This window comes from Mastigoproctus giganteus, chromosome 2 (assembly GCF_048544385.1).
Source record: "Mastigoproctus giganteus isolate SK-2022 chromosome 2, ASM4854438v1, whole genome shotgun sequence".
In the NCBI taxonomy this organism is placed as follows: domain Eukaryota; kingdom Metazoa; phylum Arthropoda; class Arachnida; order Uropygi; family Thelyphonidae; genus Mastigoproctus; species Mastigoproctus giganteus.
Window position 1 is genome coordinate 232,605,906 of NC_143576.1, and position 27,243 is coordinate 232,633,148.

The 27,243-nt window shown below is 36.8% G+C and overlaps 1 protein-coding gene across 2 annotated transcripts in view; it reads right to left on the minus strand.

Moving 5' to 3' along the window:
* Git (ARF GTPase-activating protein GIT1) overlaps positions 1-27,243 on the minus strand; it is a 421,403-nt gene that overhangs the window by 136,036 nt on the left and 258,124 nt on the right. Inside the window, exon 14 of one of the 2 annotated variants that reach the window (XM_090369030.1) lies at positions 17,327-17,470. The exons of the other annotated variant lie outside the window; for it this stretch is intronic. Coding sequence (XP_090225156.1) covers positions 17,327-17,470 — 144 coding nt within the window. The remainder of the gene's footprint in view (positions 1-17,326; positions 17,471-27,243) is intronic. 2 annotated transcript variants of the gene reach the window in all.

Genomic DNA, 27,243 nt, shown 5'->3' on the forward strand with positions numbered 1-27,243 from the left:
TCTGGAGACTAGGCACCAGCGAGGTGATCTGATAGAGGTGTATAAAGCCTTGAATGGTTTAAGCATGCTCAATGCTGATGGGATTCTTCCTCTAGCTCAGAAAAATCACCTGAGAGGGCATAAATTCAAATTGAGGAAAGACAGATGTAGGATAGACGTCCGAAAATTTGCCTTTAGCCAGCGGGTGGTTGGTTGGTGGAACAGACTCCCATCCCTTGTGGTGGAGGTTGATAGCCTAAATAAGTTTAAGGCTCAGCTGGACAGGTATTTTGAACGAACAGAGGGGTGAAGTGGAAGTGGTTTTTTTTTTTTTTTTTTTTTTGGCTGATGCTGCATAAGCTTGCTTTCTTGCATCAAATGCCTCTACTAATGCTAATGCTTGTCTGCACTGCTATGCATTTGCCATGGACATGACAAAACAGTTGTATGAGCATAATGGATTTTTCCACCTGACTACTTACTATGGATATATGTCAAGAACACTGTGTAAAGGAAGGTATATACAATACAGGAGCTACAGAAGATCATTGATGCTATTACAGCAACTGACACAAGCATGCTGGCAACAGCTAACACACTGGCTTAATATTCTTCAGATAATAAGAGAGGCTCACTTCAAAGTGGACTAATGATGACAATAAGTGAAAAAACTGCAGGGTATGTTCTTCCCAAAGCAAACACCATTAAAATAGGAGTTCTCATTCCCTATTCCTAGTGATTCAAAGTAGTAAAGATGCCACGTAAGACACCATGTATTATATTGAGCCAATTAAATCATACATTCCAGTAAAAGTACAAATTTTCAAAACAGAAAATTTATTACAAAGAAATTTACATTAATTGATGTTCACTAGCACACTTCCAGTTTTAAGTTTAGTGACCAAGGTGATGACAGTACACAGTCATTAATTAAAATAATTTAAAGTTCAAAGGTTATCTTTTTGCCTAGGTGAGTGATTCAATTACTATGTAATTACAACATAAGACTGTAAAAGACCCTACACAACACACTGTTCTCATATCAGGACTGGTACTTCCAAAACCCCTAGATAGTCTAAAAGCTTAAGAATAGTTTTTTCAATTGAGTCTAGAAGCTTAAGAATAGTTTTTTCAATTGAGTCTAGAAGCTTAAGAACTTCTAGACTCTATTCAAAAGAGGGCAGTCAGTTTAATCAACAGCCCATCTCTCTTACAACGAAGTCTCTCCACTCTCAGATTAGCATTAGTGGGGGCATGTGATGCAAGAAAGCAAACTTATACAGCATCAGTAAAAAAAAAAAAAAAAAAAACCCTGTCCACCCCCTCTACAATAGTTTACCTAGTTCTTCCTTGAATTTATTCAAACCACCCACTTCTGCAACAACAGATGAAATTAGTTCCAACAATCAATCATCTACTGGCTGAAGGCAAAACTTCCACATCAGTCCTACAACCATCCTTCCTCAATTTGAATTTATGCCCCCTCATATATGCAGTCTAAGCAAATGGAAGGATTCCATCAGCATTGATCTTACTCAATCCATTTAAAGCCTAAACACCTCAATCAGATCACCTTGCAAATGCACTGTCTCCAGACACTGTAATTTGCAGAACTTAAGCCTTTTTTGGTAAGATCACCCTTTTATTCCCCTCATCAATCTTATTGCCCTTCTTTACAGCTTTAGTTTTGCCTTTTCTATAGATACTTCCCATGGGCACTGTTTTTCTAAATTGGCAGCTGTTTTCTTTTTGTTTTTTGGATGATGCTGTATTAGTTTGCTTTCTTAGATGATTTACTGGTACTAATTCTACTAATAGTAAAGTACAGCATATAGTAGCAGTAATCCCAGATTAATGTACGAACTGTATGATTCTATACCCAGTGTAGCGGTAAATGAAAAAGGGCTGGGGGTAAATGAAAAAGGGCTCTCTGAGCAGTGCAGACAGGCTGACAGCACAGTTCATGGGATTTTATCAATGATATACAGGAACTTTGCTAGCAGTGATACGGAGGTGATTATCCCATTGTACAAGGCAATAGTTAGGCCACATGTACTGCATATGCCTTTATGTGCAGAAATTTGTCATTAGCCAGTGGGTGGTTGATTGCTGAAACAAAGAGCAAATGGATGAGTGAAATGTTTTTTTTTTTTTTTTTTTTAGCTGATGCTATATAAGCTTGCTTTTTTGCATCATATGCGTCTACTATCATCATCAGACATTTTCAATCCACTGCAGGATGAAGGCCTCTCCAGCAACTTTCCAGTTCCTTCTGTTTTGAGCACTGGCCATCCATTTACTACCCAAAAACTCATGAAATTCATCTATCCATCTCCGCCTTTGTCTTCCAGGTTTTCTTCTAGCTCCTCTTGGGTACAATTCTGTTATTTTCTTAGTCCATCTGTCATCATGTCTTCGAGCTATGTGTCCTGCCCAAGACCATTTTAGTTCTTTAGTTTTGATAAGAATGTCCTTTACTTGAGTTTGCTGCCTAATCGATGTGTTTCTCTTCTTATCTAACAGTCTGATTCCCAATATAATTCGTTCCATTCTTCGCTGTGTAGTTCTCAGCTTCTCTTCCATTCTTTTGGTAAGTGCCCAAGTTTCACTTCCATAAGTCATGGTGGGGAGTATACATTGATTCATTATTTTATGTTTCAGACAAACTGGGATATTGCTCCTCAGTATGTGACTATATTTCCTGAATGCTATCCATCCAAAATTTATTCTTCTCTTGACTTCCAGCCATTTATCATTATTACAGCTAATAACTTGTCCCAGATAAGTATATGACTCCACCTTTTCAATTACTGTTCCTTCAATCATTATTTCCCTTTCCATGGCATACTTGTTTATCATTACTTTTGTTTTAGCCATATTCATCTTAAGTCCAAAATCCTTACTAACTGTGCATAACTGATTAAGATTTTCCTGTAATTCTTTGGGATCGTGCCTTATGACCACAATGTCATCTGCAAATCATAAATGGTTTAGTTACTCTCCATTCACATTGACTCCTTTCTGCGACCAATCTAATCTTCTGAAAGCTTCCTCTACGGCAGCAGTAAACAACTTTGGAAATAGTGTGTCTCCTTGTCGAACTCCTTTCTCAATTTTAAATTTCCTACTGTTTTTATCTAGTCTAATAAAGGAGGTAGCATTCTCATATATTTTCTTCAAAATCATAATATATGGGGTATCTATGCCTTATCTTCCAGTGCCTGAAACATTGCCTTTTGCTGTATAGAGTCAAATGCCTTTTCATAATCCACAAATGCCAGGCATAATGGTGTTTTATATTTATTTGCTTTCTCCATTAGCTGTGATATTATGTGAAGGTGATCCACAGTTGAGAATCCTGTCCTAAAAGCCAGCTTGCTCTTTCGGTTGATTCTCATTAAGTATTCTTTCTAGTCTGTTAGTAATCACCCTTGTGAACGTCTTGTAGAAGTGGGATAACAAGCTAATTGGTCTATAATTTCCAATTTCTGATTTATCTCCTTTCTTATGCAGCAAAACTATGATTGCATTATTCCACTCCTTAGGTGTCACACCTTTTCTAATGCATTTTGTGAAGAGTCTTGCCAGTTTTTGTGTCATGTCTCTTCCTCCCAATTTTAACAACTCTATAGTAACTTCATCTTCACCCGGGGCTTTCCGATTCTTCATTTTCTTCAATGCATGTTCTACCTCATCAGGAAGAATATTGGGTACTATTGCATCTACTAATGCTAATGCTATTATAGATCAGGAAGACTCATTTTAGGAAGAATGTAGATCTTTTGGAATAGGCACAGAGAAGGGCAATGAGGTTAATGAGGTAAGCAAAGTTAGTTACCAAAAAGGCTTCAGTTCTGAAAAAAGCAGAATCTGGAAACTAGGCACCTGCAAGGTGATCTCATTGAGGCCACTAAAATCAAACGCTTTTTTTCATATACGATATGAAACCTTGCTGCTATTACTGCTCATTTCTTTAATTTTATTGGCAGAGACCTGTGTCCTCTGGATTCATTATGGTAAGTTATTATGTAGTACAGAGTGAAACGGAAGACAAAATAAAATAAAATAAAATAAATTACAAGTTTAATGTTAAATTGTAAACCACAATATGTTAAATACATACAGTACAAAAAGCTTTTGGTTATTATGGTAACTTTCATCAGTCAATCTGACAGAGTTTAATTTTATTATTTATTTTAATGTGTGATGACATAAAAATTAAAAATGAAAACTGCTAGTGATGTCAAAAAGTATGGATTAAGGAAGTTCATGCTGTTGACATTCTTCCTATTGCTCAGAATACACATGTGAGGTACATAAATTCAAGCTGAGGAAGGATTGTTGCAGGATACATGTGCAGATACATGTGTTTACCTTCAGCCAGTTGATGGTTGATTGTTAGAAAAAAACTTTCATCTGTTGTTGTGGAAGTGGGTAGTTTGAATAAATAATTCAAGAACTATTTAAATTATTGGAGGGATGGACAGGTGATGTGTTTTTTTTTTTTTTTTTTTTTGGCTGATGATTTATAAGCCTGCTTTCTAGCATCATTTGCTACAGTCATATATACAGGCAATACACGTGATAATTTACCTATGAGGTTAACCACATATACCCAATCTCATTTAACAATGGGTCAGGCACTTTTTTTTGCAGTATAAAAAGTGTAGTGTGAATATCTTTAAATAATTCTACCAGAGAGCGATAGGTGCCTGATTAATTTCCCAACATTACAAATTTTGATTATCTTCTAAAAGGTGGTCAACTAATTGGAAATCTTCAAGCAGGCTACTGAAATCAACCAATATTATCATATGTGATAATGAAAACTTGCTGCTCGTTTTCCTCTTTTTTATTATTATTTTTAATGTGTAAAATAAAAATTAAATGCCAAAATTGTCAATAACTTCAAAAATAAATCTATTTCTCCACTGCAGTTTAAAATTTATTATGCTTTTAAAAAGTATGTTATTTGAAATCCATTGAATTCTAAAAAATAAAATAAAAGGTATGTCAATTAAAAAGGCAGTATTTAATATTAATATAGAAAATTTAAAAAAATATATTGAAATACATGTTAAATATAAGTCATCTTTACAACTTTGTTACTAAATTTAAAAAATGCAAATGAAATAAAGAAAAACATTTTATAATGAAGGAGCCAATGGACCATATACGTTAAAGTTATTTTATTCATCTGACTGGCATTTATTAAATGGAAACATTTGGGGCATGAAGTTTTATATATTTAACCGAGATATTAAGAATTAGTATCAATAATTAAGAGTTGGTGTTTAATGGATTTCTTTGTTACTTTAGAAAGAGTATTAGTATTAGTAATGGTCATATGATGCAAGCTTATGCTGCTGCAGCAGCAGCCAAAAAAAAAAAAAAAAAGAGAAAAAGAGTAAAATAATAATAATAATAAAATTAATAAAAGAAAAGAAATAGACAACCTATGCATTTCCCTCCCTCCAGTAGGCAACTTTCCAGCTGACCTTTGAATTTCCCCAAACTGTCAGCCTCACCACCCATGTAGGTAACTTATTCTAGTAATTTATAGCTTTCTGGCTAAAATAAAACTTCCTGCAATCCAGTCTAAACATGCTGCCCCCCAGAACTTGAATTTATGGACCCTAGTTGTAGAATCATTTATAACCATTAAAATTTCATTCTCATTCATTTTGCTTTTGCCTCTCAGAGCCTTAAACTCCTCAATCAAGTATCCTCTAAGGTGCCTAGTTTCCAAGCTGTGCAACCAACATATTCAAAGTCTTTCCTCATATGGACACCCTTTTGCCAATCTCACCAGGCGAGTTACCTGTCTTTGCACCCTTTCAAGAAGCTTTTTTTTTTTTTTTTTTTTAGATGCAGCCTCCACATTTGAACACAGCATTCCAAGTGTGGTCTCACAATAGCTTATTTATATTAATGGGATTATGACATCCTTCTCTCGACTAGAAAATGTTCGATAAATCATCGATAGATGATTTATCGAACATTTTCAACACCATAGACCTTTCTTACAACCTGTCTACAATGCTCAGAGAACTTTCATGCCTGACCGTATCATAACTCCCAAGCCTCTTTCTTCCACTACTGACTTTAGTTCAACTCCACCAAGTGTATAAGTTAATTTTGGGTTGCTGTTCCCCAGGTGTAAGACCTTGCATTTTCCTGAATTCAAGCATAGATACCACTTTTCTGGCCATCCATGAAGTCTATCTAGGTCACTGTGAAGAAGCTCTGGTTGGCAGTGATCATTAGCTACTATACCATTCTTTACATCATCTGCAAATTTAGACATCACGCTCTCTCTAAGGATTTTTCCTGAGTCCAACCTGTTCCAGCTTTATAAAGTAACCATTCATGTGAAACTGAGTCACTACACTCTTAGAACCAACTTTATATACTGGTGATACGTTGGCATTTTTCCAATCCAATGGAATCTCTCCTGAGTCCAGTGATGCTCTCATAATTAGCCTGCTGACTACCTTAAAATTATGGGGTATATACCATCAACCTCAGTAGCCTTACTTGCCTGTAAGCTTGAAAGTTTTTTCATTAATAATCATGTGAAATTTCAATATCATTAATTACATATTTTTCAAATTCATTCCCATAATTTCTCATTGACAAGGCATTTTTCTTCTGTAAACATCAATGCAAAGTAATTGTTGAGTTCATCTGCAACATCAGCTGATGTATGCAAATTAGCTTCTTTAAAATGCAGCCCACATTCTTTACTGACTCACAACAATGATCATTATATAAATGACACTGGTAACTTGGAAATTAAATGCACATTCACAATTAAGATTGGACAATCGATTGTAGGATAGAACTACACTATATTATCCATGCATGGTCCATTTTGATTTTAGTGAAATAGAGCATGGCATATTATCATTAAATCAACCATAGGGGTTCATATTCTAAAAGTTACAATGAGAACGTACGTGTCAACTGTGCAAGATTTTACTGTGTATAACTAAGAACATAACTAGACTCTAGGCTTTATCCTCTCTTTTTGAGCTTTTCATCCTCATGAAAAACTCATGTTACCCCCACTGCTTTGAAGTAAGCTACAATGTAGGACTGTTAAAATAAAATTCAGAAAGAGCACCTTTATTATATTTTCTTGAGTTGAATTGTTGATTATAAATATTATAATAATATTTGTTTTGCAATATTTTATATTAGTATGATAAACCATAAGTAACCTGTTCTATAGAAAGGTAATCAGACTTGCATGACTTAAAAGCCTTGGATAAAAAGCTGAAGGAGAAAAAAAAAAAATCTGGAGACCAACTAAATAAGTTGGTTAATGTATTCAGCGGATAAAAAAAAAAAAAAAAAAAAAACACTTCCTACATCACCTATCAAATCTCTAATAATTTGTCTAATTCTTCCTTAAATTTATTTAAAACAGCCACTTCCAGATGGAAGTTGGTTCTGAAAATCAGCAACCCTTTGGCTGAAAGTATATTTTTTGTACATCTATTCTGCAGTCATCCTTTCTCAATTCTTTGTGCCTTCTTATGTACGTTGTCTAAGCTACAGAGAGGGCCACATCAACATTTAGCTTACTCAATCCATTCAGAGGCCTTAAGCATCTCTATCAGATATTCTCACAGATGCCTGGTTTTCAGATGCTGCAATTTTCAGAACTAACGTCTTTCTTGGTAAGAGTACCGTCTATTCCCTTCACTAATCTCATTGCTGTTCTGTGTACCCATTTCAACAGATCAACCACACCCTTCCTAAAATAAGGCTTCCAGACCTGTATACAATACACAAGATGTGGCCTTACCATTGTCTTACATAGCAGAATAATTACCTCCTTATCCCTGCTGGCAAAATTCCTGTATATCATTGTCAAAATCCTGAACATGAAGTTCTCTGCACTGCTCAGAGAACTTCATATCTGACTTCACCATTACAAGCTCTTCATATTTCTCTACTATCTTCAGTGCTGTCTCACTGAAGATAGTAGAGAGTAACTGTAAGCCCAGAGATATAAAGTGAGTATATCTCTGGGCTTACAGTTACCTGTATGTAGTGCCTTGCATTTGTAAACGTTAAACTTCAAATGACACTTCTCAACCCATCTGCATAACAATTCCAGATCTTTTTGCAGTAGAATACCCTGATCACTGTTATTGCCTACCATGCCACATTTCATATCATTTGCAACTTAAAATTATAAAACCTTCATCAATATTATTAATAATATTTTGAAAACAATGAGCCCAGCACTGAAAACTGTGGCACTCCATTAGTCCGAGAACAGCAGTGCCCATTAATAACCAAACCTCAATTTTCTGCCACTCAGCCATCCCATTATCCATAGCAGTAATTTGCTCCTATCCAATCTATATAGCAGTCTTTCATGTGAAACAATATCAAAAACCTTCTTCAAATTTTAGAATATGATATCAAAATTATTTTTTACATCCAGGTCCTTATGTTCCAGCATCATAGAATCCAATCAAATTTGTCACATAAGATTGCTCCTTAACACATTCACTGCTTCCTCATGCAAATAATGCAGCTTCGGATTTTTAATCCACTTGGATGGAAAACCACCCTACTTTAAAAACTTTTCCTTACAATTTGGCAGAAGAAAAACTGGATATTTCTGTCAAGCAACCTTCACCAGAGGCTGATTAATTCAGTCATAGTTAGAAGAAAGCCCAAAAATGTCTTCGCCCTTTTCAATCCTGATTGACTCAATCCAGTGGTTTTCAATCCTGAGTCAAAAAGGTTGTAAGAAATGTTGTCAGGAAAGTGTCCATAAATCCATGTTGTAACAGCTGTATAACTGCATTCCTGTGAAGATCATCCTTCATGATATCTTTAACTCCATTATTTTACCTGGAATAAAAGTCGAGCTAACAGGTCTATAATTACTCACTTCACCTGTTTATCTCCCCTTGTAAGTTGGGGAGACATTTGCATATCTCCAATTCATAGGAATCTTCGATTCCTATGAATCCAAGATGCATAATTATGAGTCCTCACCTGAATCCAAGGGTGCATAATTATGGCTAATGGTTTGCTTACCTCTTTTGCTGTTTGTTTTAAAATAATTTGAGCTCTAGGTACTTTATTTACTTTAAACTTCAAAAATTCCTCTTCAGCTTTCTTTTCATTTATCACAAAAATCATTTAACTCCCAGTTATAGTCTGTACTTCTGGTATTCCCATCCCTAAAATCGTCTTTGCAGGTGAATGTAGATGTAAAACATTTTAGTTTTTCAGCACTCTGAACAGTATCATCAATAACAGTTATGTCATTTGTACATATTGGCCCAATATGGCTCATCCCTTTCCTTTGTATAAGGCAATGGTCAGGCCACATCTTGAGTACTGCATACAGGTCCGGAGGCCTCATTTTATAAAGGATGTGGAGCTGCTGGAATGAGTATGAAAAGGGCAATGAGATTGGCAAGAGGAACAAAGGGGTCCTCTTACAAAGAAAAGCTTCAGTTCTGCAAATTCCAACATCTGGAAACTAGGCATCTGCAAGCTGATCTTATTGAGGTGTTTAAGGCTTTGAATGGACTGAGCAAGCTCAATGTTGATGACATTCTTCTTCTTGCTCAGACAACACACATGAAGGGGCAGAAATTCAAATTGAGGAAGGATGGTTACAGAATAGAAGTGTGGAAGTTTGCCTTTAGTCAACAGGTGGTTGATTGCTGGAACAAGCTTCCATCTGTTGTTGTGGAAGTTGATAGTTTAAATAAATTCAAGGAAGAGCTAGACAAACTATAGTAGCAAATAAATAGGTGAAATGGGAAGTGTCCTTTTTTTTTATTGGCTGATGATGAATAAGTTTGCTTTCTTGCATCATTTCCCACTGCTAATGATTTCATTATTGTATTACAGAATGGAAAGTAGTTTAAAACCAGAGTTTAAATTCTCTTTATGAAAATAACTGGTCACAAAGTTGTGAAAACGACTAAAAGTTGCTTCATAAAGCACAGTCATAATGTCTATCATAGTTCTCGCAAAAAATAACTGAATAGGCAGTCTACTGCACCTACCCTCATCTCTGCCTGCCACTCAGATTTTTATACAAGTTCATGCATCTCTATTAGGAATTACCCTAAAAACTTATGATTTCTTTTGACATAAATATTGCTTCCTGTGCATAAAAAAAAAAAAAACTGGGTTTTCCTTTTCATTCTCAGTATTACTTTTCATCTAAACCAACTACACACTTAGCACAAATTGTAAATCTTCTTTACCGCTGAATATTGTTCCCACACCTGGAGTGGGTGTGGGAACACCCACTCCAAGTTTTATACACCCCAATCAGATCACCTCGCAGGTGCCTGGTCTCCAGGCACTGTAATTTGCAAAACTTAAGCCTTTCTTCATAAGAGCAACCTTTTGTTCCATTCACTAATCTTGTTGCCCTTCTCTGTACTCATTCCAACAGCTCTACATTGTTCTTAAAATGAGGCCTCCAGACCTGTATACAGTACTCAAGGTGTGGCCTGACCATTGTCTTATACAAGGGGATAATCACCTCCTTATCCCTGCTGGAAAAATTCCTGTATATCACGGACAAGACACCATGGGCTCTTGCAGACCGTCTGCACTGCTCAGAAACTTCATATTTGCCTAAACAATTACCCCCAGGTCCTTTTCATTCTCTACAACTGTCAGTGTAGTACAACACAGTACTTCACATTTTTCAACATTAAAACTTTGCTTGCCACCTCGAAGCCCATCCGCTCAGCTTTTCTAGATCCTGTTGCAGCAACGTACTGTCATTAGTGTCATTAACAACCCTGCCAACCTTCGTATCATCTGCAAACTTCGATACTAAGCCTGATATACCATCATCAATATCATTAATGAATATAGAAAACAACAATGGACCCAACACTGAACCCTGGGGAACTCCACTAATAACATTAGTCCATGAAGAGCAGTGTCCATTGATTACCACTCTCTGTCTTCTCCCAATTAACCATCCTTTTATCCATTGTAGCAAATTGCCCATAATGCCATACTGCTCCAATTTGTACAGTAGTCTTCCATGTGCAACAGTATCAAAAGCTTTCCTAAAATCCAAGTATATGATAGCAAAATTACTTTTTGATGTCATATACTTTTAAATATGGTTTCAATCAGGTTAAACAGAAATGTTGTCAGGAAGGAACACAAATTACTATCTCATAAGCCAATCGGTGTCTGAAAAGTGGACTAAAAAAAGTGAAAATTTTTGGAACACTTCCTCAGGAAAAAATCCTACTTATTTACTTGTCTAAGACCAAATGTGGTGTCCAATTGCAACAAAATTACAAAAAAAGCTACAAGAGTGAGTGATCACCATTTGCCGTTGTATAAAATGAAACAGACAATACCTTTCACAAGAAGAGTGGTGACCTACTGCTTATCTAAGAAGAAAAAATATCATGCAACAAATGTTCATTAGTTTTCAGAAGGTTTGGTTTGGGTTTTATTGGCACATCAGCAACTGAGGCTATAATGCGCCAAATACCGGTCATAAATAAAAAGTTAAAATCTTCAGTGACCTAAGGAGTTAGGCCACCATGTCGAGATATAAAAGGAGTAATAGTACAAAACATGAACAAAGAAATGACAAATCAATTTTAAATATGAGAAAAAAGGTTTACTGATTTTAAAAAGTTAAAAACAGCAGACACATTGTCATTGTCGGATAAAATCTGACTGAGTGTATAAGGCTCAGCCAGATGACTAAAAGCGGTAAAATAAAAATCACGTTCGTGTCTAAAACGTGGACACTCAGTTAAAATGTGCCGTATGCTTAAATAGGTGTCACATTTCTCACACATAGGACAGTCATCTGCCCTCAGCAAAAAGGCATGTGTATGATGACTGTGTCCTATGCGGAGGCGATCTAAAACAACTTCTTCTCTGCGATTCCTGCGCAGACTAGACTGCCAATGTCGGATTACAGGCTTTATCTGATAGAGCTTGTTTGTGACTTGCTCATGCCAGGATTGTTGCCACTGGGACAGTAATTTATCGTGTATTAGCTGCCCGTAGTCTGTATAGGGGACTAACAGGCAATAAGTGTTGTGGGGTTCGGGTGACCTGGCCGCAGCATCTGCCAGTTCATTTCCCACGATCCCAATGTGGCTTGGAATCCAGCAGAAACGAATGTCAAAAGAACGCTCAAACAGAGAGTGTGTAGCGTCTGCTGAATCCGGGTCACAAATGGATGAGGATTATACCTCATACCCGATAAAGCCTGCAGTGTACTTACAGAGTCAGTGTGTTTTCAGAAGGCCACAAGATGTCACCCATTTATTACAAATGGCACAGTAAACAAGTTGTTAAAGAAGCATTTACACCTAAATTTGTAAATGCACATTGAAATGCCAGGTTACAGAGAAATGGAAAAATTTAAAGATTTTATGACTTTCATACATTTGGAAAGGTGAATAAACAATATGAGCATCTGGGATCAGAAAAATCTCCATATTGTAAAGTAACAGATGATATAGTACAAAAGTAAATATATAATAGTCACTTTCACAAACAAGTGAATTAGCCCATTCTCCTTTGAAGAGTGTGAGAGAACTGTGAATTCCAGCAACCACATGGATATTCTGGTGGACATTATGTACCTACAACAAAGAATTTTCAGCTTCCGGAAACGATAAGTTTTTGAAAAAAATTGCTGTTTTATTGGTCTAATTGTCATATTAAATCGTATTCTATAAATAGCTTTACAGTCCTAGTCACATTCATCAGTTTATTTTTAAATGAGCTAGAGATTGTAAGGTAACAGATGACATAGTACAAAAGTAAATATATAATACAGTCACTTTCACAAACAAGTGAATTAGCCCATTGTTAGTATTGAGTGCATGGTAGGGGAATTCCGGCGTTTTAACTGTGGTAAATAGGTAGCTCGAAAGTTTGAATCCATAGGTTGACATTAGTTAGATATTTTTATTATCTATTATAATAACTTAGAACTTACAAATGTAAGTTCTGTGGTATAGCATAATATGTATATAATCAATAATGTAAACTTCATAACCAGTGCATAGTGCCATTAATGCATTAGGCATATTAGTTTAGTGTAGTATTTTTATTTATAACGAATCTGAACAAAAAAAAAAAAAAAAAAAAAAAAAAGCACAGCAAAGGGCTCAAGGCAGTGGGTGTGCCATAACTCAGGGGAGAACTAAGAAGGTGGGTTGCCCTCTGAATCATGGCTCACGAAATACACTTCTTGTTTGATGTTTGAGAACTTATCTTTATATACCCATCAATATTATTTATAACATGTTGTGTGGAACACAACATGTTATTGCTACAGGGGATATCATTGTGTATGTGTTTGATATAAGGAGTGAGACGATATTAGGTGTCAACTCAGCATTTTTGTGGGCATTTCTGAGAGCCTGAAGAACAGGGTGGATACCTTGAAGGATTTAAACTGGTGGGGGGGGGGATCAAGTTCTCAGATGCCCACATCAACACCAGAGCTTGCACTTGATCATCAGGCAACACAGCAGCAAGCCCCAAGGCAGAATGTCTTGGGGAAATGGGAAATATACTGTGCAAAAAGGGATAGGATCAAGGTATTAGCATTAGCAGAGGCATATGATGCAAGAAAGCAAGCTTATGCAGCATCAGCCAAAAAAAAAAAAAAAAAACTTCCACTTCACCCCTCCGTTCGTTCGAAATACCTGTCCAGTTGAGCCTTAAATTTATTTAGGCTATCAACTTCCACAAGAAGGAATGGAAGTCTGTTCCACCAACCAACTACACGCTGGCTAAAGGCAAATTTCCACACATCTATCCTACATCTATCTTTCCTCAATTTGAATTTATGCCCTCTCAGGTGATGCCCTTTCCTCTTCTGAGCAAGAGGAAAAATCCCATCAGCATTGAGCATGCTCAAACCATTCAAGGCTTTATACACCTTTATCAGATCACCTCGCCGGTGCCTATTCTCCAGACACTGTAATTTGCAAAACTTAAGCCTTTCTTCGTAAGAGCAACCCTTTGTTCCATTCACTAATCTTGTTGCCCTTCTCTATACTCATTCCAGCAGCTCTACATCCTTCTTGAAATAAGGCCTCCAGACCTGTATACAGTACTCAAGGTGTGGCCTGACCATTGCCTTATACAAGGGAATAATCACCTATTTATCCCTGCTAGAAAAATTCCTGTATATCATTGACAAGACACCATGAGCTACTCTTGCAGCCCATCTGCACTGCTCAGAGAACTTCATATCTGCCTGCACAATTACCCCCAAGTCCTTTTCATTCTCTACCACTGTCAGTGTAGTACCACAGAGTTGATACATTGCTCTGAGGTTGCTGTTTCCCCATACGTAGTACTTTACATTTGTCAATATTAAACTTCATTTGCCACCTCTCAGCCCATCTGCTCAACCTTTCCAGATCCTGTTGCAGCAGCATAGTGTCAGTAGTGTCCTTAACAACCCTGCCAACCTTTGTATCGTCTGCAAACTTGGACATTAAGCTTGATATACCCATCAATATTATTTATAAATACAGAAAACAACAATGTACCCAACACTGAACGTTGAGGGACTCCACTAACAACATTAGTTCATGATGAACAGTGTCCATTGATTACCACTCTCTGTCTTGTCCCCCTCAACCACCCCTTTATCCATAGCAGCAATTTGCCTCCAATGCCTCACTGCTCAAATTTGTGCAGCAGTCTTCCATGTGCAACAGTATCAAAAACCTGTCTAAGATCCAAGTATATGATATCAAAGTTATTCCCTGCATCCAGTTCTTTTGTGACTGCATCATAGTATCCAATGAAATTGGTCAGGCAAGAATTTCCCTTAACAAAACCATGCTGTGTCCGAGCTAAAACTGAAGTCTTGTCTTGATGATCCTGCAGTGCTTTTTTAACCAGTGCCTCCATTAATTTTCCTGGAACAGAAGTTAAACTCACAGGTATATAATTACTTGTGTCGGCCTTTGATCCTCCTTTGTGAATTGGGGTCACATTTGCATATCTCCAGTCTATGGGTACCTCCCCTGAGTCCAAGGAAGCTCTCATAATTATGGCTAAGGGTTTGCTTACTTCCTTTGCTGCCTCCTTTAATATAACTGGATGGATCCTATCCACTCCAGGTGCCTTTCTTGTGTTTATCTTCAACAATTTCTCTTCCACTTTACTCTCAGTTATTACAAGATTATCTAGCTTACTGCCAGAGTTGAATGCACCTCTGAAATTCCCCCTGCTGAGTAACTCCTCATGTGTGAATGTTGATGCAAAATATTCATTTAGTTTGTTAGCTACCTGATCAGGATCAGTATGCCTGCTAGGTACAAAAAAAAAAAGTTGATGACATTGTCAAGCAAGTTATCTTTTAAGGGGATAAAGGGTGAAATTGTAGTACACATTGAAACTAATGACATTAAGAGTAGGAGATTTGCTGACGGCAATGTTGTACAGGGCAATGTTGAAAAAAAATTTGCAAGTTAGGGTTAAATGTGAGTATCTGCGGTTCTGAACAGACACAATAGGATGGAGTATATAATGAGAGCCATGTCAATCAATTTGGCCCTAGGGAGATTGTGCAAGGCTCATGGGATAGAAGTTTCCTCAGTATGGTCTGTGCTTGTTAACAGGGGAGACTGCTTCCGCAGGGATGGGATACATTTAAATAGAAAGTGTGGAAGAATATTTTGTTATGCTACTGAGGCAGTGTTAGGTGGGTTGGAAAAGTGCTAGAATGGGGGGTTACACAAACTAATGGATTAACAATAGCCACAGGCAGTGGTGAAAGTAAGTCTTGCATTGATTCTACTGGAATGTTAGGCAGATTACGAGAGGATAAGGAGATGATTATCGCATTGTATAAGCCAATAGTCAGGCCACATGTTGAGTATTGCATACAGGTCTGGAGGCCTCATTTTAGGAAGGATGTAGAGCTGCTGGAGTGAGTACAAAGAAGGGCAATGAGATTGGTGAGTGGAATAAAGGGGTGCTCTTACCAAGAAAAGCTTCAGTTCTGCAAATAGCAGCATCTGGGGTCAAGGCACCTGCAAGGTGATCTGACTGAGGTATTTAAGGCTTTGAAATGGATTTGGCAAGCTTAATGCTGATGGGATTCTTCCTCTTGCTCAAATAAGAACATAAGATGGCACCAATTCAAATTGAATTTAAGGATGGTTGCAGAACAGATGTACGGAAGTTTGCCTTTAGCCAGCAGGTGGTTGATTACTGGAACAAACTTCCAACTGTTGTAGAAGTTGAGAGCTTAAATAAATTCAATGAAGAACTAGCAAACTATTGGAGGGAATGGACAGATGAAATGGGAATTGTTTTTTTTATTTATTTTATTTGGTTGATGCTGTATAAGCTTGTTTTCTTGCATCTTTTGCCACTAATGCCAATGCTAAGTTAAACTATAATTCAGTACCATTTTTCAACAAATGGGAGTCGACGTTTTGTTGACTCCCATATTTATAAATTCTATATAGTAGGATCAACTGATGGTGTTACCAACACAAATTCTAAATGGGAAGCATTCAAGGAATTAATCTTGGAAGCTACTAGGCTTTTCATACAACTAAGAAATACTGTTCAAGGTTTAGGCCTAAAATGGATGTCAGATGAACTAATGAGACTCATTGCAGAAGTTTTTTTTTTTTTTGGTTGATTCTGTATAAGCTTGTGCAAGCTTATATATATATGCCCCCTACCAATGCTAACATCACACCTAATGTTTGAAGATGTTTGTTGCTTCAGTGACCACCATATTTGCCAGGCAGTACACTATTAAATTTGTTTTCATTAGACCATCGAGGACCCAGTTTACAAAACTCAAGTAGAAAACTGGAATCTTATACACTGTATAAATTTCACAAAACATGAAACTGTCAATGCTACAAGCCATATACAACTCAGGTTAAGCATACAGAATGTTTTTAACGTGTCAATAAAACCTTTAGTTTTCTGTAAACAACAGGACAAACTGTTCTGAATTATATCAATTACATTTTTTTTTTTTTTTTTTTTCCAAATTCAGTACTGACATTGTCATGATAATTTTTTTTCATTCTGCACAATATCAGGCTTTGGATTTCTAAAATGTTTTCAATACAAAATAAAAACCATAACAAAAAAAAAAAAAAAACCTAACTCAATTTCATTTAATTAAAAAAAAAAAAATGTTAAAATAATTTTGCACTATTATACTTTAATATTATCAGTTCATATCAATACAATAAGATCTTATCAAATTAGATCAATGACATACAAGAGAATCCATGTTACACCCATAAATAAACAGAAACAAAAAAAGAGAACCTTTCAGTAAAAAACTTACTTCAGGCCTATCACTTTTGTTTCCAGAATACTTTTTGTCTTCATCCTCAAATAAATAACCTTCTTCATTCACTACATGCATAGTACTCTGTGCAGAAAGTGTCGAACGTGTAGAAGTGCTGTTTGATGCCAAAATTTTGCTCTCCTAGATCACAAACAAATATAATGCACAAACTTACATGGATGTAGGCATGTACTTATGCTGAATGATTATGTTTAGAGCTATGAAGTGTTTATAACAATATACAGGGTAGACCATAAGTTAGTATCAGCAGGAACTGGACAGCAATTTTGGTGTAACAATGATTTTATCTTGTTCTAGGTTAAGGCAAACAGATATCCATTCCTTGAGTCATGTTAATGTGTTCAGAGAAATCTGACCACACACATCTCATATTTAATTTTCCCACTAGAAATAGTGTAATAAAGCTAGGTTATGTTCTTGATCAGATTACGAGACTTTCTTTTCACAGATATATGTCTTCATATTAATATGTCATAAGTAATCAGTATTTTAAATTAAAATACATTATTTTTATGGCATATAAAATCATTTAGTGTGTATCAGGTACATACTGTACATGAAACTACAAATCCTTCACCCCTCTGCAAGATTCAAGAAAAAACAAAATTTACATATTATTATTATTATATTTAGCCATATGGTGCAAGGAAGCATGAGGCCTTTGCTGCACCAGATAAAAAAAAAATCTGAGTTACCCTGTGTGTGTGTGTGTGTGTGTGTGTGTGAGCGAGAGAGAGAGAGAGAGAGAGAGAGAAGTAGAAAGGAATCACCAAGATAAGAAAGAGAAGAATGATGATATTCATCTCAGGACCCTGGGTGTGCCAAGCCCATACTGACCAGATGTGAATCCCAGAGGTTGCCTTTCCTTTCAATCTTGATGGTTGATTATCCAACAATGTGCTTATATATATAAATATTTCACATTTTAATTTGTTAGCATGCATTTTATATAATTCTGTTAACATAGTCGCATAACTTCATTTGATAATAAGATATACAGAAAAACAACAGGAATGCAAGGTGAGACTAATATGAGATGAAGTAAAGAGGATGAAAATGCATTATCTACATCTGTATGTACCTGGCTACATTTACAGAGTGTAGTATCATAAATAAGAACAGGTAAAAACTGGAAATAATTTGGACTGTGATGTAGAATGTACTAGTTACCAAGTGTTCTAGGAAGGAAAGGAAGAAGGAACTGAATGAAAGATTGAAAAAAAGAAAGAAAAACAGGAAGAGAAAAATAATCTAAAATGTAAACATGTTGAAACATACACGAATATATAAGTAATTGCATAAAACGGTAATAAAAAAGGGTTTTTATGATTTGCATCAATCTGGTGAAAATCATAAAAATTCTTGGTCAAGGTGGGCGTGCACACATCTAATGTAGGACAGGGCATTTCGATGTTCAACACATTTTTCATGTGCTTACTAACTGATCATTGGCTTTGAAAAATAGAGGTTCATATCTTAGTAGTAAAAAGACAACAGGACCTTTTCAAGAAGCTCAATACCTTTTTTTCAGATGAGATCTTCATATTTGGACACAGTATTCCAAATACAGTCTTACATTTGTCTCATACCTTTTTTCACTAATATCCCCCCCCATCTCTACAGGGTACTATTTGATAAATCATATATCAGGACACCATGGGCATTCCTGGCTGCCTGCTTAAACTGCTCAGAAAACTCTATATCCACCCATATCATAATTCCCAGATCCTTTTCTTCGTCTACTGTTTTTAATTCAATTCTCCAAGGGTATAAGTTATTTTGGGGATGCTATTCCCCAAGTGTAAGACCTTGAATTTTGCAGCATTAAAACATAGTTGTCACTTTTCTGACCATTTTTTAAGCCTTTTCAAGTCATCCTGAAGGGGCACTGCTTGGCATAGATGATTAACAACTCTCTCAAATCTTTATACCATCTGCAAATTTTTACATCACACCCTTTATACCTTTGTCGATGTTGTTTATGAAAATCAGAAACAACAGTGGTCCAAGAGCCAATTCTTGGGTAACCCCACTTCTTATACCAACCTGAAACATATCCATTAATCACTACCTCCTGCCTTCTGCCCTGAAGCCACCATGCAATCCCAACATGTTCCAGCTTATATAGTAACCTCTCATTTCGGATTGAATGAAATGGGTTGCTAAAATAGCTTATTGGGTTAGTTAAACATGATTTTGTAGAAATCTTTATTGTAATAATAATACTAATAGATACAAGGCATTGCAATATTGCTCTTCACAGCAACCGAATCAGGGGTTAACAGCATGTGTGAGAAAAGTTAAAATGAATAAATAATAATGATAACAGAGAATATTCAATAAATCAAACATAAGGAAATACATATACAGAAGCATAAAATGAACTACAGTTCAAAGTAAACTACAATTACACACAACACAATATAAGTGAATAAAAATAGTTTTACCTTGCAATGCAAAAGATATAATGACACAAAAGCTCAAAATCATTTCTGTCTTAGAGATAGTGAGTCACACCACATAAAAACATTAGCAGAAATACAAAGTTTGTCATTATTCAGCATCGTAATGAACACATTAGTATGCCTCCTTTATGGTTTTAAATGGCATTAAGATGAGGTTCAAGAAGGGACAACTCAAGGAAGGATGCGTCATCTGTACTCCCTGTCACAAGCAAACTTATTAAGGTTAGCATCCAATGACTGGGTACGTGAGACCAGTGAAGACAGCTGAGATGAAGACAAAGTTGGGATAGCTCTGAGGGAAGCTGAAGGGCTCTCCAAGAGCAAAGGTCCCAGTTATTTTCCCTTAACAAAGCCATGTTGTGTGTTTTTCAGAATACCATTTCTATTTAAATGTCCCTGGATTGCACTCTTAATCACTGTCTCTAAGATTTTCTCTACCACTGAAGTCAGACTAACCAGTATGTAGTTCTTCACTCTTAGCACCAATATGCAAAGGCAGTTACCTTTGCATACTGGTGATAAGTCAGCACATCTCCAATACAAGGAATCTTTCCCAAATCAAATTATGCCCTCATAATTAACCTCAATAGTTCAGTACACTCTCTGGCAGCATCCTTCAAGATTACCAGGTATATGTCGTCAACTCCAGGAGCCTTACTTTCCTTTAGGCTCGAAAGTTTTTCTAAAAAACAGTCACCTGTAATTTAAAAATAACTAATTTCGTATGGCTCAGCTTTGCTCACACTGCCTCTCCTCAGCGTAAAGGGTCTTTTGTCAGTAAGACTGATGTGAGGTACCTACTCAATTCATCAGCAACATCAGCTGAAAGTCCAAGACTTTCCAATGGCCAGTACACAACGGTCCGTTCTGATTTGTTTTCTTCTTCTTCTTTGTATTCACATACATGAAGAATTCTTTTTCCTCATTATTTGCTCTTTTAGCCAGTACTTTCTCATACTTAGCCTTGGCCTCCCTAACCTTATATGTGGTACTATTACAGGTCAACTTGTAGCTGCTGTAGGCTTCTGTACTTTTCCTCACACTGTAACTTTCCTATGCTATCTCTTGCTGTTCTCTTAGACTGGCCAGCTATGTTTTCATCCATCCCAACATCCTATTTGTGCTTTATTTTCTTAATGGAATATATGCATTCATGGCTTCAATGATTATTGCTTTAAAGGTATTCCATAATTCTAATGTACGCATCCAATTAATAGATGCCATGTAGAGTCTTAAACTGTCATAGTCCCTTGCCTGATATTAAAACCTGTGCCTGTCCCTCAGCATGAATTGTTGAGGAGGCTTCCATCCTGCAGTGGGTTGATAATGGCTGCACTTTACCTTTTACTGCAACATCATTCTTGATCTTCCAACTAACGACTGCATGATTACTACCTGCCAGTGGTTCCTCTAATTAAAGTCCTGTGCAGTCATCTTATTTGTGATTAACGATGATGTCAATAGTAGTCTTTTCTCTAGTACTTTCTCTAATATGCTGGTACAAATAATAATCATCTAGTTCATTTAAAGCAGAGGCTGCTAAGAATCTCTGGGTATGACCAGGCTGCCATGCACGGAAACTGAACTTGGCCCGCTACAATGTAAGACCGCTCATTGGTGAAGACGGGATATTAGAACTGGAAAAGGAATGGGAAAATTAGAATGGGAATATCATCGGCTTGGCTGAAACAAGAAGAAGAAATGAATCACTTATAAGTTTATCAAATGGAAATCTGCTGTACACCAATGGAAACAGCAAAAAGAGCAAAGATGGAGTTGGCTTTCTGGTCCATAAAGATATAAAAACAACATTCTGGAAATCAAACATACATCACCAAGGGTTTCAAGACTACTACTCAGGATTTCTAAGAGGTACAAACTAAAGGTTATAATGATATATGTACCAACATTGAGCCATGATGATGAAGAGGTGGAAGAAATGTACACTGAAATTGAGAGATTTCTAGATGAACAGAAAACTCACTACACCATTATTAGGAAGGGGGGGTCTTCAATGCTAAGGTTGGAAAGAGACAAAACAGTGCAGAAAGGGGAACTATAGATAATTTTGGAATTGATGAAAGAGGTGAAAGACTTGCAGAATCTCAAGGAATGTCAGTAATGAACACTTTTTAAAGAAAAAGGTGAACAGAAAGTGGACATGGAAGAGCCCAAATGGATTAACAACTAACAAAATTGATTTCATCCTCACTAACAGAAGATATACTGCGAACAATGTTACTAACCTGAACAAGGTAAATGTTGGACCATATGTTATGATTTTGAAGAAAATATATGAGAACGCTACCTCCTTTATTAGACTAGACAAAGACAGTAGCAAATTTAAAATTGAGAAAGGAGTTTGACAAGGAGACAATATCTCTGAAGTTGTTTACTGCTGAAGTTGTTTAATACCTAAACCATTTACAGATGACAATGTATTCATAAGCCACGATCCCAAAGAATTAGAGGAAAATCCTTAATAACTGTTCAGTTATGAAGTTAGTAAGGATTTCAGACTAAATATAAGACTAAAACAAAAGTTTTAGCCATATCAAACAAGTATGCCACAGAAAGGATTATAATCATTGAAGGAGCAGTAATTGAAAAGGTGGATTTATATACTTATCTGGAACAAGTCATTAGCTGTAACAATGATAAATGGCTGGAAGTCAAGAGACGAATAAATTTCAGATGGATAGCATTCAGGAAATATAGTCACATACTGAGGAACAATATCCCAATTTGTCTGAAACGTAAAATAAAGAATTAATGTATACTCCCCACCATTACTCATGGAAATGAAACTTGGGCACTCGGCAAAAGAATGGAAGAGAAGCTGAAAACTATACAGTGAAGAATGGGATGAATTATATTAGGAATCAGACTGTTAAGTAAGAAGAGAAACACAATGATTAGGCAGCAAACACAAATAAAGGACATTCTTATCAAAACTAAAGAACTGAAATGGTCTTGGGCAGGACACATAGCTCAAATACATGATGACAGATGGACTAAGAAAATAACAGAATGGTACCCAAGAGGAGCTAAAAGAAAACCTGGTAGACAACAATGGAGATGGACAGATAAAATTCAAGAGTTCATGGGTAGTAAATGGATGGCCATTGCACAAAACAGAAGGAATTGGAAAGTTGCTGGAGAGGCAACTTTCCACTTTCATCCTGCAGTGGATTAAAAATGGCTGATAATGATGATGAGTTAATTTAAAAATTTTGTTCTGCATGTTGAGTTTCCTTCCCACTTATTCCAATCAATTAGGCACAGATTGAAGCCACCCATAATAGAGAGATATTCACACTGCTTGCCCATTCCATCTGCATGTAGAGACTCTCGTCATACTCTTCACAATTTCATAGTCTCTAAATTACTCCCACTATCATTATATCTTTGCTTCCAACTAACTCATAACACAGATCCATGCTGGCAGAAGTAACTTTTCACTCATCAAATGCTGTTTTCAAGCTCAGACTATTTTTTATAAGAAGCATGACCCCACTACACCTACTACTATCTTTCATTCATGATGGATCAAAGGGGGATGCCATGCCTTTGTGCGAGTTCAACATAAAAAGTATGCGGCACAAACTCAGCATTCTAACGGGCATTTATAGAGCTTGAAGAACAGGGTGGATGCCCTTGAAGGAATTAAAATGGAGAGCCGATCAAGCTCTTGGCTGCACAAATCAATTCCAGTGCCAACGGATACAGTCTTTTAAGAGACAACAATAATATTGTCATAGACGTGTGCACTAATGATATTAAGAGTAAGTGATCAGAGAACTTACTTAACAAGAACAGGGCAATGTTAGGATAAGTTATGAGTTAGGATTAAATTTGATAGTGGTTGCAATACTACTCAGACACAATAGGAGAAATACATGTTGAGAGCCTTTTCAATCAATTCAGAATATGCAAGGCTCACGGAGGATTTTCTCGGCTTGGTCTGTGCTTGTTAACAGGAGAGACTGCTTCTACAGGAATGGAATACACTTAAATAGAAAGGGTACAAGAATATTTGCTGATGTTATAAAGGCAGTATTAGGTAGGTGAGAAAGCTGCTAGCTTGGGGGCATACAGAGATTAACCATAGCCACAAGAAGAAGCAAAAGTAATTCTTGCACTGCAAGATCTTGGGGGATTTCAAGGCCTGAATCATTGTGAAACAAGTAAATACATGGGATGACTTAGGGTAACTAAATGTAAGACTAAGTGCATGTAAACTTGCATGTACACCAATGTTAGGAATATAGTTAATAAATTTGATGAGATATTGTTGGGATATCAAAGACGTGCTGTCACACAGATATAGGCAGTGCAGAGTAGGAATTTGGGGAGTACAATGTGTATAGGAAGGATAGACAGGATAGGAAGGGAGGAGGGGTTATGCTGTTAGTTAAGAAACACAAAATCTAAGGAAGTGCATCCAATTGATGCTGGTGGACAATGCAGTGTTGAGTCTGTTTGGTGTGAAATAAGCAGTGGGAAAGGAAAAATGAGAATAGGTGTGTGTTATAGGCCTAATGAATCTGATGAGTATAATGAGCAATTGTGTAGAATAATAGAGTGGGCCAGTAAATCAGAATGTCTTATAATGGGAGATTTTAACTTTCCAGATATTGATTGGAACTTGTGAGTTGGTCATTCACACATTAGCAAGACTTTTTTGGATTTATTGGATGACTGTTTCCTACAGCAACATGTTCGAGATGCAACCAGAGAGAGTAATACTCTTGATCTGATTATCAGTAGTGATTCTTCATGCATTAAGAATATGCAGATAAAGTAACCACCGGGCGACAGTGATCACAATGCATTGACGTTTAAAGATGTAATTACCATTAAGGCTAAAGGGAAGAGCTTTGCTTTCATAAAGGTGACTACAGATGTCTCAGACAGTATGTAAATTCTGTACAATGGGATCAACTGATGATGTTACCAACAGTGAATTCTAAATTGTGAAGCCTTCAGGGACTTTTTTTTTTTTTTTGAGGCTACTAGGCTTTTCATTCCAACTAAGAAATACTGTTCAAGGTTTAGGCCGAAATGGATGTCAGATGAATTAATGAGGCTAGTGGCAGAGAAGTAGAATGTATGGGATGCATATAAAGTATCAGGCAACACAGAAGCCAATGGCAGGTATAAACTAGTTTGTAATCAAGTCACAAAGGAGGCTAGGCAGGCTAAGGCAGATTATGAGAAATCTTTGGCGAACGATGCAAAGAAAAACAGCAAAGAGTTCTTTACTTATGTAAACTCTAGAAGGAAAGGGATGAATCAGATTGGACCACTTAACATAGATGGGTTGACTATTGATGATTGTGCTCAGGTAGCTGATAAACTGAATGAGTATTTTGCATCTACATTCACACATGAGGAGTTAATCAATGAGGGTAGTGCCAGAAGTTCATCAAATGCTAACAGGGAGCTAAGTGATTTTGTAATAACTGAGAGCGAAGTGGAGGAGAAATTGTGAAATGTTAAACATAAGGAAGGCACCTGGGGTGGACGGGATCTATCCAGTTATATTAAAGGAGGCAGCAAAGGAAGTAAGAAAACCTTAGCCATAATTATGAGAGCTTCCTTGGACTAAGGGGAAGTCCCCTTGGACTGGAGGTGTGCAAATACATCACCAATTCAAAAAGGAGGTTCAAAAGGTGACACATGTAACTGAGACCTGTTAAGTTTAACTTGTGTTCCGGGAAAAATAATGGAGTCACTGGTTAAAGATGCATTGCAGGATCATTTGGACAAGACTGCAGTAATAGTTAAGGCACAGCATGGGTTTGTCAAAGGGAGGTCTTGTCTGACCAATTTGATTGGTTACTATGATGCGGACACAAAGGAACTGAATGCCAAAAATAATTTTGATATCATATACTTGGATTTCAGGAAAGCTTTTGATACTGTTGCACATGGAAGACTGCTGTACAAATTGAAGAGGTATGGCATCAAGGGTAAGCTGCTACAATGAATAAAAGGATGGTTGAATGGGAGACAACATAGTGGTAATCAATGGGCACTGCTCTTCGTGTACAAATGTTATTAGTGGAGTTCCCTGGGGTTCGGTGTTGGGCCCATTGTTGTTTTGCATATTTATCGATGATATTGATGAAGGTATATCAAGTTTAATGTCTAAGTTTGCAGATGATACAAAGGTTGGCAGGGTGGCTAACGACAATAATGACAGTATGCTACTCCAACTGGATCTAGATAAGTTGGGAAAATGGGCTGAGAAGTGGCAACTGGAGTTTAACATTGACAAATGCAAAGTACTGCATATAGGTAGCAATAACCGAAGAGAAACGTACCAACTGGGTGGTACTACACTCAGGGAAGTGGAAAGTGAAAAAGACCTTTTGGGTAATTGTGCAGCCAAATATGAAGTTCGCTGAGCAGTGCAGATGGGCTGCCAGGGCAGGTCATGGAGTCTTGTCAATGATATATAGGAATTTTACTAGCAGGGACAGGGAGGTGATAATCCCGTTATACAAGGCAATGGTCAAGCCATACCTAGAGTACTGTGTACAGGTCTGGAGGCCTCATTTTAGGAAGGATATAGAGTTGCTAGAATGAGTACAAAGAAGGGCAACAAGATTGGTGATGGGAACAAAGGGGTGCTCTTAAGAAAGGCTTAAGTTCTGCAAATTGCAGCATCTGGAGAGGAGGCACCTGCGAGGTGATTTGATTGATGTGTATAAGGCCTTGAATGGGTTTAGCAAGCTGATGCTGATGGGATTCTTCCTCAGACTAAGAACCTGAGGGGGCAAAGTTTCAAATTGAGGAAAGATAGTTGTAGAATAGATGTGCGGAAATTTGCCTTTAGCCAGCGGGTAGTTGATTGGCGGAACAGGCTTCCATCTTTTGTTGTGGAAGCTAATAGCCTAAATAAATTTAAGGCTGAGCTGGACAGGCATTTGGAACAAATGGAGGGATGAAATGGGAGGGTTTTTTTGTTTTTTTTTTGGCTGATGCTGCAGAAGTTTGCTTTTTTGCATCGTATGCCTCTACTAATGCTAATAACTTAGTACGAAGTTATTTATCACAAAGGAAAATACTGGTGAAATCAAAATTTCTATGTGCAGAGTGGAAGTTTAGTCGAGGGTGTTCTCAACGCTCGATTTTGGGACTGTTAATGTGGATTATGTATTACAGGAATGGTTAGCACGACTTTTGACAGGACTTGACTTATTGCATATGCTGATGATTTAACTATTTTAATTGAAGATAATTCCCGAAGAGCATTAGAGTCTTCTGTCAACCATGTATTAAAGGATCTATATAAGTTGACTCTTAAGAACAAGCTTACCCTTAGTTCTTTTAAAACTAAGATGATTATTTTTAAGACTAAATTAAATCTACAGAGACCGTCTCAAATTAAAATTAATGGGACTCAACTTCCTCTTGTAA